General features: G+C 39.1%; 1 protein-coding gene across 1 annotated transcript in view; it reads right to left on the reverse strand.

Annotated features, from left to right (window-relative positions):
- Nucleotides 1-16,352, reverse strand: part of LOC134792385 (all trans-polyprenyl-diphosphate synthase PDSS1) — an 82,781-nt gene that overhangs the window by 20,808 nt on the left and 45,621 nt on the right. Inside the window, exon 4 of the mRNA XM_063763678.1 lies at nucleotides 6,211-6,352. Within this exon, the coding sequence (XP_063619748.1) occupies nucleotides 6,211-6,352 (142 nt within the window). The remainder of the gene's footprint in view (nucleotides 1-6,210; nucleotides 6,353-16,352) is intronic.

A 16,352-nucleotide genomic window follows, 5' to 3' on the forward strand; every position in this document is an offset into this window, starting at 1 on the left:
TACTGAGATTGGGCCATTTTTTAGAATCACTTAATATGATATATGTTTCTTTGTTGATGTTTCTTTGAAACCATTATTTCCGTGATTCTTTGTTACTTGCAACAGGCCTATTCGTGAACGAGCCCTACGGGATTAGAAAAGCTGATCATACCGCTATATAAGACCCTAGCAACAAACGTCATAGTCAGTCATATAATTAACAGCTAGAATTCAAGCTCCATACTTTCGGGAGCAATCCAAACAACTGTTTTCCTGTTAGTGTGTCGGCGAACTCCCAGTAGCATTGTTTAATTAAAAGTATAGAAAGTGCTTTGTATAATGCCGCCGAAGGCCCGGCACCGAGACTTCAATGAGACGCGTTTTGAATGGCGTGATCTTAACCCAGATTTTTCACGATCGCGGCCCAAATTGAAGTTACGACTTGTGATGTTTAGAGTAACAATACCCTATTATAGGCGAATGAGAACGCTATTAATACTGTTTGAGCGAAGTTATCACGCCTATGGGCACCATTATTGTCAAGTTTACGTACCTATTTAATTTAAATTGAATACCGTTTTTTTTTAATATCTCCCGTCGTAAGTTTGATTAAATTTAAATTTCCAATAAAAAAAAACCTGATGGGATAACAGTTTTTTTTATTAGAAATTTAAATTTAATCTAACTTGCGACGGGAGATATTATAAAAAAAACGGTACCTATTCAATTTAAATTAAATATATTCAATTAATACCAACAACCTAAAGTGATCTCTTTTCAGAAATACTTAATGGAATTTTGCATAGCGCATTTGACTACGAATGCCTTTTGCCCGCGAATGACACATACCTACTCGTAATTAACAACCGGCAACCTAGCAACAGCGATCGGTAAATTCGCAGACAGAGGCGTCCCATCGTTTCATCAATGACCACGACGCGCTGGGCATATTAATGATGTGCCAATACGGCCCGCCCAAAACCTATCAGGCCATTTCGAATGTACGCTGACATCAGAATAATATTTAAATCATGTTAATTAGTTATCGTGCGTCTCGCCCGCGCTAATTCACGGACAAGTGGGTCAAAATTGGGGTATTTTGTCCCCAAAAAATGTGACGGAGTGGAGGTTTTTGTGTGGGGTGAAATTTAGTAATTCCATAATAAATTGAGATATATTTTTTTTATTTTTTTTCCTCGAGTAGTCATGAGCAGGTCCATCTTCTGGTGCCAGCTTATCGTTGATTTTTGGGACACGTGGTATATGTATGTATGTATAAACTCTTCAAAGCCTCAAAGGAAGTGGACATGGCAAAGCCCCGACACTGTGACTAAAAATGAGATCGACTTCATCATAACGGATAGCAGGCACATATTCAGAGATGTCTCAGTGATCAACAGGTTCAATACCGGATCTGATCACCGACTCCTCCGAGGCTCTCTGAATATCAACTAGAAGCTTGAAAGAAACCGTCTGATGAAGTCCACGCTCCGCCCTTACCCAATTCAAATCATGGCGGGTACTGAGAAGTTCCAGCAGCTTCTCAGGGATAGATTTGTTGCCTTGGAACCCACCGATGACGCTAACGAGACCCTACATAATCTGGTCGAAACTCTGAGGGATGAGGGCGTCAAATTCTGCGGAACGCAGCGGACTGGCAAGAAATCCAAACTCTCGGCTGAGACCCTCGGATTGATGACAAAAAGACGGGAAACTACCCAAGCGACTTCGTCGGAGAGGTCAGACCTGAACAAGCGAATAGCGAAGATGGTACGGCGCGACCTTCGGAGCTCCAACACACGCCTCATTGAAGAGGCGATAGAGCGAAACCGAGGGTCCAAAGTATTCACTCAGCAGCTTGGCAGGAGCCACCTGACGAAGCTTAAAACGCGCGACGGGAGGACCGTATTGTCGAAGCCGGAGATCTCCGCCGAGATTGAGGATTTCTATGGCCGATTATACGCTGCACATGCCCCTCATTCCCGACGAGACGACCACGATTCCAGAGACACCCTGACACGCCACTACACCGACGAACTGCCAGACATCAGCCAAGACGAGATCGTGTTACCTCTGAGGCAGCTTAAAAATGGAAAAGCCCCCGGTGAGGACGGAATAACATCAGAGCTTTTGAAAGCTGGAGGAGCCCCTGTTACCGTGTACCTGTGTACCGTGGGGCTTAGTCAATTTGTGTAAAAAATGTCCTTAATATTTATTTATTTATATTTATTTATTTGTTATACAGGAATTACAGAACCTCTTCAACTCCGTCCTTCACAGTGGGAGAACTCCAAAGGCGTGGAGCGGGAGTTTGGTGGTGCTCTTTTTTAAGAAGGGGGACAAAACCCTCCTTAAAAATTACAGACCCATCTCGCTCCTGAGCCACGTCTATAAGCTGTTCTCACGAGTGGTCACGAACCGTCTCGCTAGGAGACTCGACGAGTTCCAAGCGGCCTAGCTGCAGCCTCGCAACGCATCGGTCTTGGCATGAATTTGGATAAAACCAAAGTCATGATCAATGGCCACATTGATCCAATACCGATAGTCGTAAATGTTCACCTTCTTGAAATCTTTTCCGAATACATTTCCCTCGGGCAGATTCTGCAGTTAGGTAAAAACAATTTCGAGAAGGAGGCCAAGAGGAGGATCCAGCTGGGCTGGGCAGCGTTTGGGAAACTACGCCGAGTCTTCTCGTCATCCATACCGCAATGTTTGAAAGCAAAAGTTTTCAATCAGTGCGTCCTACCCGTCATGACCTACGGAGCCGAGACATGGACACTCACGGTAGGGTTGGTCCACCAGTTCAAAGTCGCTCAGCGAGCTACGGAGAGAGCTATGCTCGGAGTTTCTCTGAAGGATAGGATTCGTAACGAATACATCCGACAGAGAACCGAAGTTATCGACATAGCTCAAAGAATTAGCAAGCTGAAGTGGCAGTGGGCTGGCCATATCGCACGAAGAACCGACAACCGCTGGGGTAAACGTGTTCTTGAGTGGAGACCGCGACCCGGCAAACGTAGTGTAGGACGCCCTCCGACCAGGTCGGATGACGATCTGCGAAAGACTGCAGGCAGATGCTGGATGCGGCAAGCTGAGGACAGGGCGCTATGGCGCTCTTTAGGGGAGGGCTATGTCCAGCAGTGGACTACTATAGCCTGATGATGATGATAAACTTTTTATTGTACAAAACACAAATTTATGGCACAGGTGTGTTTGTATGTTTGTTCGCGATAAACTCGAAAACTACTGAACGGATTTTCATGCGGCTTTCACCTATCAATAGAGTGATTCTTGAGGAAGGTGTATAATTTCTTAACCCGTGCGAAACCGGGGCGGGTCGCTAGTTTATTTGATAATAGACAAACATAGAAGCATGACAGAGTGGTAAAAAACAAGACAACCGAAAGAATTTTGACCCAAGTACGAGCAAACAACTGAATAACATCAGTAAGATGTCATTCTGATATCAGTGTACGTTCGAATTGGCCTGTATGCCTCATAAATCACAATCACCGGGCTAAAGTGACGAATCTCATCAATTTAAATCAACTGCGAGTTAAAACAGAGAACGTAGTGCTACTTTTCTTCAGTAAAGGTCAGCTTTATAAATGTCGTTATTGTAAAAAAGAAACTCGATGCGAATATTGTTATTAAGGTATTTAACGAGTACATACTCGTATCTACACAATTAATCAAAAAGTATGTAAAGCATAAATCGTCGCCTACTGTTTTCGAAGCAGATATGTTTTTGTTTCTTTTATAACGTTCAAAGCAAACAAACCGTAGTCAATTCTGACCAGATAGTAAGCGATTGACGTAAAATATGGACGCTTGAAATGTTTAGTCTGCTTAAAAATTGATTGACTTGACTACTTGATTTCGTGCCGGATTTAAGGATTATTATATGAATTTATAACGTTGTTTAATTAATGCCTAACATTCCCAACCTTCATATGCGGTTCCTGGTGATAGATAATAATGTAATTCTTCCGTTTAATTATTTTTACTACCAAATTGTTCTCACTAGTTGGCAAGCTGGCGTAATATACCATCGTTTACGCTGATAAATGACAATACCTAAACTTTATTGCAATAAAATAAGGTCCATTATAGATCAGCTAAGACAGTACTATTTGCGTAAGCTTCCAATTATTCATATCACAGTCCGTGATTCAGCGTCGCCTATCAGGCATATTCAAAGGCGTTTATATCGTTACAAGTACATTACGCTATGTGTTCACGTATACTCGGTTTTTACGTCTATCTGCATGAGATACCATCGTATGCGATAACTCCCGTCACATCCATAAATAAAACGATTCGTATTCAATACCTCGTTCTGCTCTGAGCTTAGTAAACGTATCATAAAACAATAAAAGTCCTTTATAAATTCCAGAGCGAGCTGTTTATACATGTACACGTATTAATCATAGAAATATCTACATAAGCCGTGAGAAGCATAAAGGACATATTTTAATACAAAACGCGTTCGATGGAAGAATCTAACATTTGCAGAACCGCAAAGGTTGCACACCTCAGAGTGGTATTTCTCAAGCTTAAAGACATAAAAACTAGTAATAATCCTATTAGTCAAAAAAAATTATATTTGTAAGATTTAGTTAATGTAATTAATAATTATGTATGTTTTATTAAGAACACAAAGCTTAAACAATCACTTTTTTATTGTAAATTGTCGAATCGTTCAAGTTTGCTACCTGTCATAGATTTAACTGAGGAAAGGACATCGGGTTGTTATGCTCAAAAAATTCGCTATGTCACATCACAACATGCGAAAAAAAGAAATTAAATAACGCTCATTGCTCACGTGATGCGCAGTTTTCAAGGAAAATCCGGATGAAAGAACGCGACAATACATTTACTTATTCATTCTATACGTTAGTTAAGATTCCTATCCGCGGAATAGCATTCGAGCGGCGTACAGGGCGAATTTGAATAATGCAAAATTAAAATGCACGCGGTCCAGCTGAAATAAATAAGTGTTTGTAGCGATTGCGTCTCGGAAAGCCTTTAAAGGATTAACATAAATATTTTATTTGACACTAATTTTATTCGCAGTCGAATCCCCACGGAGCCGTAAGCAAGTAGCTTTAAACTTGAATTAATGGAGTTGAATATAGGCATTCTGTTTCAAGCTAGTTTATAATATCATAAGGTTGGAGAAATAATGGCAAATTACAATAATCCAACGCAAATTATGTATAAGAAGTATGCAAAACAAACTTCTTTTGAATTTAATTACAAGTTACCTGTTATTTCGGAAAAAAATACGCTTTCAAAATTGCTTGAATTTATGGAAGTTCCCGGATTTTAAAATTATAGAACTGCACAAATGACAAACATTTATAAAATCATCTTACCTTTATGTACTTGTATAAGCTGATCATCGCAGCTAGTCGCTGTGATGATAGCAGTGCACTGTGTGATAACATACAAATGTTTAAGGGGCTACCCGAGGTTTTCATCGATTTTTGACAAGTTTTGAATCGTATCTCCTACTTTTGTACTACAGGTAGAATTATAAGACAAACGGCTTCGGTTCTTCAATCTTTTATCTCCATTTTTGTCTACCGGATTTTGAAAGAAATGAATACTTATTTTTTTATGATTTTTTAAACATTGTCTATAAAACACTTTTCGTAACTAGATTGCTGTGAAGGATCTTACATATACGAAATCTACATAATATATGGGTTCGTCTTTGACGTCCCGAAAACCGTGTCTAGGATTTTAATTTGAAACTAACACAAAAGTCATGGCCATAAAACCAGTTTTTTGGCCTAAAATTGTTCAACTTTGCGGCCAAATATCTCGAACACAATAAACTTTGAAGTAAATATAGGATATATCGCTCAAAGCCGTCGCTGTTAATATGATAAGATACAAAAACATAAGAAAACTAAAGGATTCAGATCGAAGGTCTTTGGCGTGGGGGAGCCCCATAACCTGTGATTCCATCGAACATTTAAAATGGTTTATCTTGCTGATCGTAACCTATTGAGCCAGTGGAGCCAGCAGTGCAATGTATGACTGTCACTTCGATGTCAGCAGTGCAATGGAGCATTCCATGAAATTGTCTACCGTTTGTCCCGTACTAACGCGAATTTTCTGAAGATTTGCGGGTATAGAAGTTTCCTTTTCTACGACAAATGGTCAAAAATATGCACAGAAAAATAATCGCCTGCTTTAAATGCCGAAAACAACCTGACGTACCTTCTTGTGATTCCATAATACGTTGACTGAGGGCTTGCCGCGCCGGAAGTCGCTCTGGTCGATGACATCATCGTGGATCAGCGACGCCGAGTGGATCATCTCGCTTATCATTGCGACCTGTCGCTGTGATGCCAGTAGTGCACTGTGGGAAAGTAAAAATCTTATTTCAAAAATGCAAATAGGACGGAGGTAGTAGACCGGGAGATAGTGACACATTTTACTGGGTCATTTGTACCAGTATGGCGGTTCGTCAGGGGTCTAAGCATGTAATGAAGGAAAGAAAATGCTATGACCATAGCGCTGGTACCGGCGGCCCAATCGCGTGGGCGTTAGTCGAACGTGTCGGATAAAATACGAGTGTCGAACGATTTGTACCACAAAAATCCTCGTATTATTCGATAGTCCATAAAAAAGAAGTAGGCGGTAGCGTAATGCCATACTTCTCCGGTGTGACTTACAGCCCGCCATACTGAGGCGAACACGTTAATTAAAAAAAAACAATTCAACCATTTGTACCAAGCTAATTTTTGCACAGGTGACCATCGTCGAGCAGCCATTCATGGACATCACCATGCCATACTTTTCGGATGGTTCCAAATGCCCGCCATACCGCCGCAAGGGAGTTAATCTTTTTTTATTGCTAAACGATTTGTACCATCTTGAATTTTTTTTTCAACACTTTCTGTGTGATCATAAATAGAAATCTCATAATGCCATACCTGTAGGAGGTGGCAAATGTGCACAATTTTTTTTTTTATTGTAAGATTTTATTCGTATTTTTGACGATTTGTACCAGTATGGCACTAATTTTTCCTGAAAGTTTAAGTTTTACCGAATATAAATCCAAAATTTCAAAGACGTAGGTGGCGGCAATCTTGTCTTATAACTATATATTATGTTGAATAATATTGTACGGCTACCACCGCTCGAACGATTTCTCGAATCATAGAGATCTCGGCTCATCGTGCTGTAAACCTCCATTCACCATTAAATTACATCAAATCTACCACTGTGTTGCCAGTAAAATGAAACGTTTTATTAATAGTAAATATATTTATCGGCGGAAGAATGCACATAAGTAAATAAATTACTACTAATTAAAAATACAATATTTAAATGCTTATTTTAAATAATCAGTCTTCTAAAAAGCTGTCCCATGAATTAATATTGAATTATAACTATTTTGAGGTAGAAAAGTTCGTATTGAATTGGTAATACTTCAGGTCCTTAGAGAATATAACCAACGGAGTGGTCATTAACAGGCGTTCCCCTCTGTCGAAAAAAGGCGGCCAATGGTCAACGACTTGTCAACCATATCTATGGAATGACGTTTATCTGACATGGCTATGTTGGCGTTACGTATACATTTGATGTGCCCCTCCCCCGCAAAAAACGGCAGACTATTTTGTACCGAAAATTATAGACATGGCGTCTCCGTTGGTTATATCCTCTAAGTTCAGGTCTAAACAACATTTGGTATTCCGTTTTAATACAATAACATTATCGTCTTACGATGTGCGTATATTTTTATACCTTAAAACGCAAATTCGAAAACGACAAGTTCGACTAAGATCGGACACCGGTTAAGATCGTATTATTGAAATTTCTGCCTGTTGCGGGGGTTTTTTTTTTAATGCTCGCAAGGTGAAGGTGGATGCAAGGTGATGCAATGCGCTGTTTTGTCCCGCAACCCCCTTCAGGCCGCACTTGTCGCTCCGACTAACACGTCGCCAGATAAGTGCAAAAGTCCAAAAAATGAGATTTTTTGTTGTGTCCGGAAATACCCTTCGCAGTTTTTCTTGAATAACTGGCAAGTTGAAGCGTTATTTGTTTCTTTTACAGATTGCATGTTATTTTTATTAAATTTGTGACAAATCTGTATATTTGGAATTTTGATACGATACCTGTAGGCCGAGATCCGGTCTTACCCGAAGTGGTAAAAGATCGGATGCTAAACATCCGATATTAAATTCTCAGGGATGCTCAAACTTTATTCGTGTCACCACTATATCTGATTAAATTAGGTATTAGGTAAATGTAATTAATAGTAGATATTAAATCACAATAAAGCTCCCAAATCATCTTGTATTGATCGCTACACTTAACTAAGTAACGCCACATACTTAATTAATCTCTTATTCTTAAACGAATATGTTTCCATCTTTCGAAATATCAACTTTTTCAAGTATGGTGCCCCTTTTTCCCCCTATTAGAAGTATGGCAAATACAATAATGGTCACATTGCATCATCTAATTTCCAAAAATCCAAATGCCATACTGGTACAAATCGTCAAATTTTTTTTTATTTTTTAAGTCTTGGCTTAAGTCTCACAGTCGTCCGCCCCGTAGTTATAATCCGGAATAATTTATTTTTAGGTATAATTGTATCCAATCAAACAGAATATGATGATGCCATGCTGTAAAAAATTATTTTACGTATTGTATAGTCTTATTTTTGAAACGTGTCGATTAAATAAGTTTTTCAAGTATGGCAGCACTTTTTCCCCCTACTATAAGTATGGCAATTATAATAACGGTCACATTTTATCAAATACTCTCCAAAAATTTAAATGCAATACTGGTACAAATCGTTTAGCAAAAAAAAAAAATTAACTTCCTTGCGGCGGGCATTTGGAACCATCCGAAAAGTATGGCATGGTGATGTCCATGAATGGCTGCTCGACGATGATCACCTGTGCAAAAATTAGCTTGGTACAAATGGTTGAATTGATTTTTTTTAATTAACGTGTTCGCCTCAGTATGGCGGGCTGTAAGTCACACCGGAGAAGTATGGCATTACGCTACCGCCTACTTCTTTTTTATGGACTATCGAATAATACGAGGATTTTTGTGGTACAAATCGTTCGACACTCGTATTTTATCCGACACGTTCGACTAACGCCCACGCGATTGGGCCGCCGGTACCAGCGCTATGGTCATAGCATTTTCTTTCCTTCATTACATGCTTAGACCCCTGACGAACCGCCATACTGGTACAAATGACCCAGTAAAATGTGTCACTATCTCCCGGTCTATAGCGCACTGGTTTGTGGCGCGCTATGCTAACAGATTTTTTTGTTGATAAAAGGTAATTCTACGAAAGCTATGCGTGACCGCATGATAGTCTAATTTCGTCCTAGTGCTCGTAGTGCTAATGCCCTATAGATGACATCCTGCTGCCACCACTATTGACAATGACTTTAAGTTTAAAGATGGCATGTATTGGGACAGTGACGTGCACTCGGAACTCTAGGTACTTTATAACGGATTTTTACATTTCTGATCAAAATTGCAGCGTATTTTCAGATAAATTTGAATTCACGGTAATAAGAGAGCATTAAGTAGTCGAAAAACGATAGCTTAGCCGGAAAAATAATTGTCCCTGGTGAGGCAAACGATATAAATTTAAATAATGCAAAGTCGAATATTTAGTTATCGAGTGCGATCTTTGTTTCAATCTAATCTATACCTACAATACAAATTCACATCTAATACCTAATACTAAAGCTCAAGAATCTAATGCACATTTGCTGAGTAATTTTGCAATAAGCTGCGAATGATATTCACAAATAAATTAGATGGGAATCTTGTGACCGTAGGTCGTAGGCGCAGAAAAGTTACGTAAGTAAAAAAATGATAATCCATAATTTATTAGTGAACTGTTACGTCAATTGATTACGTTACGACCTTGGTACTCACACGCAACATCCTGCCAGATAGTTTCGCTAGGCCCAATGTTACAAATACTAGCATATTTTATGTAGACTCGATTCACCGGAGAGCTAGCCACGGAAATAGGTATGAAATTTATAGAGCAACGAAATCCATCTAGTTAGTGTGCCATACTATCATTATTAATTAATCCGGGCGCCTGGCAGCTGTTCAGCGGTGGGTGCGGGAGTGGATGGGCAACAAAGGGGTTGTAAAATCAATTGAAGGTGTGCAATTTATAGAGCTCTGAGTTTGGTGTGATAGCTAATTATGTATTTAATTCAAATATAACAATGCCAGGCGTTTTATTTGGGGGAAAAGTAGTGCCAGGTGATGAAAGTACACAATCACTTGAGCGCCTGCAGGAAGACCACGAGCAAATTGCACCTGACTCAATTGCTTTACGCATAGTGTCGTATATGTCTTCTACTCTCTTTGACTAACGAACTCTTCACTACATCTTTGACTAACGAATTCATATGAACGTACCTTTCGGATCATCAGATGTCAATTTTTATCATGACTAGAGCAAATTTTCCGTCGGACGTACCGTTTTTGAACTACAAGCAAAAAACTGAAAAAGAGCAATAATTTTTCCACAACTCCTGGAATGGAGCAAACTCGGATTAAGACGTTTTCCAGCTTGCTGGGAATTAATTCCTGGAAAAAATCTAATTTGACTGGCCTAAGAATAATTGTGATATATTGATATATTTATATTATATTAATGGCGACAGTAGACCATCTCCAGTAATCATGTTGTAACACTCAAATGAGATTGAGTTTTAATGTAAAAAATGGTTGGAGCACAATTAGGTACCCAGTGGGGAGGAAAGTAGGCACATTTTACGGTACGCAGTGGCACAGAAATCCAATTCCTTGACTGTATTTTTACGAAGTTTACAAAATAAAGAAGATATGCGTAAATTCAAGGGCAAGCCAGACCTTGAACGGCGGCCGTCAGATGACCGAACGCAACTGTGAACTATTGGCAAACGGTTAGGCAATGGCTTAATGGGAGAGTGGTGTAACGTAGACGCAGCGTCCACTCTGAACCTCGATTAGAGATTTTACGATTTTAGGTAGATCTAGTTTATTTGATATCATTTAGTATGAAAACAAGGCCTAATCAAGTACAATTATGCATAGCTTTTTTGTTATCATTTTAATGAGACTTCTGTCCTGTTATTCCTGCGTGTCGTTTAACGAATACGGCGCGTCTGGTAATTTTTTGTCGAATCATTTTGATAAAACAAATTTTAATAGCTGTAGCTGAACAATTTTTAGTACTCATTTCAAGGAAGCTCCTGCCATAAACACCAGTATTACCACCGACTGGTTAAGTTGACTGGGCCAAAGAATGTTGGTTGTAGCCTTTGTGTTATGCTCTGGTATTAAAATAATATTGGTACAATATCTTACGTGTCCATTCAATTCCACGCTTCGATTCATTTGTTTCAAGGGCAGAAGTAGATTGGATTGGACTAATTTGCTGTCGGAATTGTATAATTTTCTGTTTCAGTTTATTGCTAGTTAAAACGTTAGATTCCACGCCGCGGGCAATGTTGCTCGAGGATCGATTACTCGAACTTTGTAATCATCTGTAAACGTGACTAATAATTTTCGTGAGATAGAGCAACAGTCATCATCATTTGATTATTAATTATAATAATGATATTAAACAATAAACCTTGCGGCGAGTTTGTACGATGTAAATGATTATAGGTACCTGTGTTATATAATATGCTGGTCATTCCTTTTCAAAGATATGTTGTGTTAATAGCGAAAAAAAATGTATGTTCAACAAATTACAACAAACTGCACAATTTGTCGTCCGGATTAACGTTTTCCCGGTTGTCTCAAATCCGTTTGGCAACCGAATTCCAAAAATTGGTCCGATCTTCTAGTTAATACTCAGAGTACCTCACTTCCACCCAGATTTCGGTATCGTCATAATATTTTGCTTCATTTCACCGCAAAGCTACTAGTAAATAACAAATAATAAATAATCCATCCCTATACAGGTTCCAAGAAGCTCTGTTTGATTTGTAAGCGGCACGCCATAAAAAGTAAAAAATAAATAAAAGCTTGCTACGTGCTAAATGCTCGCAACTTCGCTATGGTACATACGCTAAATATGGCTGCGTCTTTGTATTAAGAATAAGATAAGAGCCTCTACCATCAGTTTTGACATTGACATAACGCTCACGTCTACGTAATTTACTTTCTGTACATCTCGCTTGCACTAATATGCGAGTACGAGCGAGATGCATAGAAAGTAAGTTACGTAAACGTGAGCGTATATGTCAATGTTAAAACTGATGGTAGACGTAAAGGAGAATATTTCGTTTCATGCGCACGAGCATCTAAAGATTCTAATAAGATAAAAAAAACCAATTGCTTCGCTACGCTTTACATTAGTGAGCGAACAGCTAAAGATTCGTCTTCATGTAATTAGTCACCGACCATTCGTGAGTAAACTACACTCAGTCATTAGTTTATTAGGGCCAGTGTCACACTGCGGTGCACGGTTAGCTGGATGTCATATTTACTTGAGCTGCGTTAATGACATAATTTTACATGCTCATTAGTCATTATCTACATACAGCACAAGTACAGGGTAGGCTGCTATTTGCTGTACCGAGGACAAAAATACGCTGATATATCACTGTACTGTAAGTATATTTGCGCTTTTATACGAAACGTGCGGTCAGACTACCATCTATGGCGGCCCCAGGTTCACCAGCAAAACAACTCTTTATACAAAATAACATACTCACACTACCATCACAATACATATTTAACATCATCAAACACTTACTCACACACAAACTCACCCGTACCCGTCTAGGAAGCAAAGAACGCCCTGCTTCCCGCCAGCCACCGACTGACTAAGTCCTCCAAAACCATGGAAAACTGGGCCCCAAAGTGTACAACAAATTACCGCAGGACATCACCACGATAAAATCCATCAACTCATTCACGCGCCAACTAAAGAAATGGCTCCTCTCGCATACCTTTTACAGTCTAAATAACTTTTATAATTTACAATCAAGTTGACATTTTAGATAATAATTTTTATGAAACAAATTTAATTAACACTATCATCACAATTGTAACAATATTTGACACACTTATTTAGGTATACCAACCAAAACTGTAATAATAATGTAATTGTAACATAATAACAATAATTGTAACTTAATTTATCTAATTTAATTTCCATTTTTGACGTGTAATATGTAATTATATTATAAATAAATGAGTATGAGTATGAGTATAGAGTTTTAAATTAGCAAAAACGAATAGCAAGGAGGTGTTTTCTTTCACCTTAGGACGTGGTGATGTATCCGCGTGTCTCTCTAAAGGCGGGTTCCACCAGAATATGCTTGTACAGCAGCAGAAGTTGCTAGGCGGGCGAGGTGTTCAAAATGATCTTGACGCGTCTTTATTGGTAAGAGAATAAGAGCGTGTCAAGGTCATTTTGAACACCTGGTCCGCTTAGCAACTTCTGCTGCTGACTGTACCGGACAGTGCCGCAGAATGGTGGTGGAGCCTTAATAACTTCATAAACGCTATTCGTTTTGACACTTGAAGTTTTATGAAAAGTGGTTGATTTGACTCTTTAGGTCATAACCCAATTATTAGACAAGTTCTAAGCTCGGCCATCGAAATAAATACTGACATATCTTAAAATAAACTGTTCACTTACTTTCAAAAATCTATCATATTGACATTAGATATTACTAAAACTTGATTTAGAATCATGTCCTCGCTGTAATAGGTTTTCATTGACAAAGACGATCAAACCACCATTCATGGAAACCTAATGGAATGCGATAGAGTACGACAAGAATCGAGATTAAACGTAGCATCTTAATTAGTATGCGGACATAGTACTGCTATATAAAAATATACTACTTATCAAAGACATACTAATGTATCCGGTGACCGCTAAACTGACACATATCTTTATATTAGGCACTTTGAAGTTGAACTTGCTTCGACAATAAAATGATCTACCTTGTTTTATTATTATTAAGTCATCATAAGATATATACAATTATAGACCTGTCTACTTACATTCCACAGTTAAACGGAGACTTAATCCTTTTTGAGAAGGCCTGGTGTATAACTTAAACGATTTACTTAAACTTGTCAAATAGGAATATATTAAGCGAATACCGGGTTCATAGATGCCACAGTTAAATGTCAACATGTCTTCAAAAAATTGTGGGAAAACCTACAACAAAAGACGAAATCGAAGCATTTGGGTTAGCAACAGGTGTAAATTATTCAAATTATCTCGATAGTGGCATTCTCAATTTGGTCTCTGTTTTAGGGTTCCGTACCCAAAGGGTAAAACGGGACCCTATTACTAAGACTTCGCTGTCCGTCCGTCTGTCTGTCACCAGGCTGTAGCTCACGAACCGTGATAGCTAGACAGTTGAAATTTTCACAGATGATGTATTTCTGTTGCCGCTATAACAACAAATACTAAAAACAGAATAAAATAAAGATTTAAATGGGGCTCCCATTACATACAACAAACGTGATTTTTGACCAAAGTTAAGCAACGTCGGGAGTGGTCAGTACTTGGATGGGTGACCGTTTTTTTTGCTTTTTTTTGTTTTTTTTTTTGCATTATGGTACGGAACCCTTCGTGCGCGAGTTCGACTCGCACTTGCCCGGTTTTTTTACTAAGACTTAGACTCCGCTGTCCGTCCGTCCGTCCGTCCGTCTGTCTGTCACCAGGCTGTATCTCACGAACCGTGATAGCTAGACAGTTGAAATTTTCACAGATGATGTATTTCTGTTGCCGCTATAACAACAAATACTAAAAACAGAATAAAATAAAGATTTAAGTGGGGGCTCCCATACAACGAACGTGATTTTTGACCGAAGTTAAGCAACGTCGGGCGGGGTCAGTACTTGGATGGGTGACCGTTTTTATAGATAATGGTACGGAACACTTCGTTTGCGAGTCCGACTCGCAGTTGGCCGGTTTTAATACATAACTCGCAGATGTATTTCGCACGTTCGAGTTAGTTATAAGTAACACGTATAGTAATTGAGATGCATGGCACGTGCATTTGATACGGAGGGATGAAAGGAAAGGTATGCGTAATGAAGGAGGGATGTAAGAGGAAAGGAAACCAAAGGGAAAGTTGGATGGACTGTGAGAGAGATAACATGAAAAAAACCCAGGTAAATGATGAGATGACGAACGACATAGAAGTATGGAAGAATAAGACTTGCTGCGGCGACACCAAGTGAATGGGAAAAGGGCAAGCGAATAGTAAATGAAATGCTTGTCATATATATCGATAACTAATCAATAACAGATTTTTAAGGAAGACACTCTCGGACAGATTATAATGAATTCATGTAGGTTTAGTCTAAGTCTTGAATGATTAAATATAATAAATTTATAAATAGGTAGGCGTTTTTTTTTTCAACGTCTGGTCCGGCCGTAAGTGATTCACGCGACGAATTATGGAAATGTTCAGCTGTCTGACTAAATGGCAATGAAAATATATACCTACTCGTCTGCTAGAAAACTCGTCCCAAAACACGAACATAATTATACCCTATTCACATTAAAGTAGACGTCCGACTGCTCGTCACTGTCTCACTAAATATCATATTTTAACTTACGACATTAGCAACAGTGGTGATAACAGGGTATTATCTATTGGGCATTCACGTGTCGAGCACTGGGACTCCGGAACTTTCACCATGAATAAAGATAGATCGTTCTAAATATTGGTAGGTACATGACCACGCTACTTCGCTACCCGCATGCAAGCGTAGCGGCGACACTCCGCAAAGTCTACTTTGTCAAAGACGTGACGCGTATGGCAGCTACCTTAGGGGTTGTGCACAAATCACGCGAGCTGTTTTCGGCTACTTTTTGACCCCTCCCTCCCCCTTGGTAATATTTCGTGAGGTTTTTGGCTACCCCCTTTTTCCCACATAACCTCACGTGTATTTTTTGAATTTTTTTTATCCGACCGGTCAAAGCCAAGGCGCTCTAAAATTTCGTAAAATAGAGTCGCTATTTTGAAGTACGGAGTGAAGATTTATGTTTAACTAAACCGAAAAAAAGTATCTACTCATGTGGTAGGTATTTTTTCTTAGTTTCGTTCACTGTAGAAAAATACACGTGAGGTCTGCTTATACCCCCCCTCCCCCAACGTGATCTGTCGTGATTTTTTCGTGATCCCACCCCCCCTATCGAACCTCGCGTGATTTGTGCACAAGCCCTTAATAACCTGCAGAAATCTGTATTACCTATACAGGGTGGCCAAAAAATAAGTGCAATCCCGTTGCCAGGGAGGTTTTGGGATTATACTGAGCAACTTTTACTATGGGACCAACCCCGAAGTCGAGAAAAAGATTTTGGCTGTATCACACATTTTGGCTGGTTA

Source organism: Cydia splendana, chromosome 7, assembly GCF_910591565.1.
Source record: "Cydia splendana chromosome 7, ilCydSple1.2, whole genome shotgun sequence".
Lineage (NCBI taxonomy): Eukaryota > Metazoa > Arthropoda > Insecta > Lepidoptera > Tortricidae > Cydia > Cydia splendana.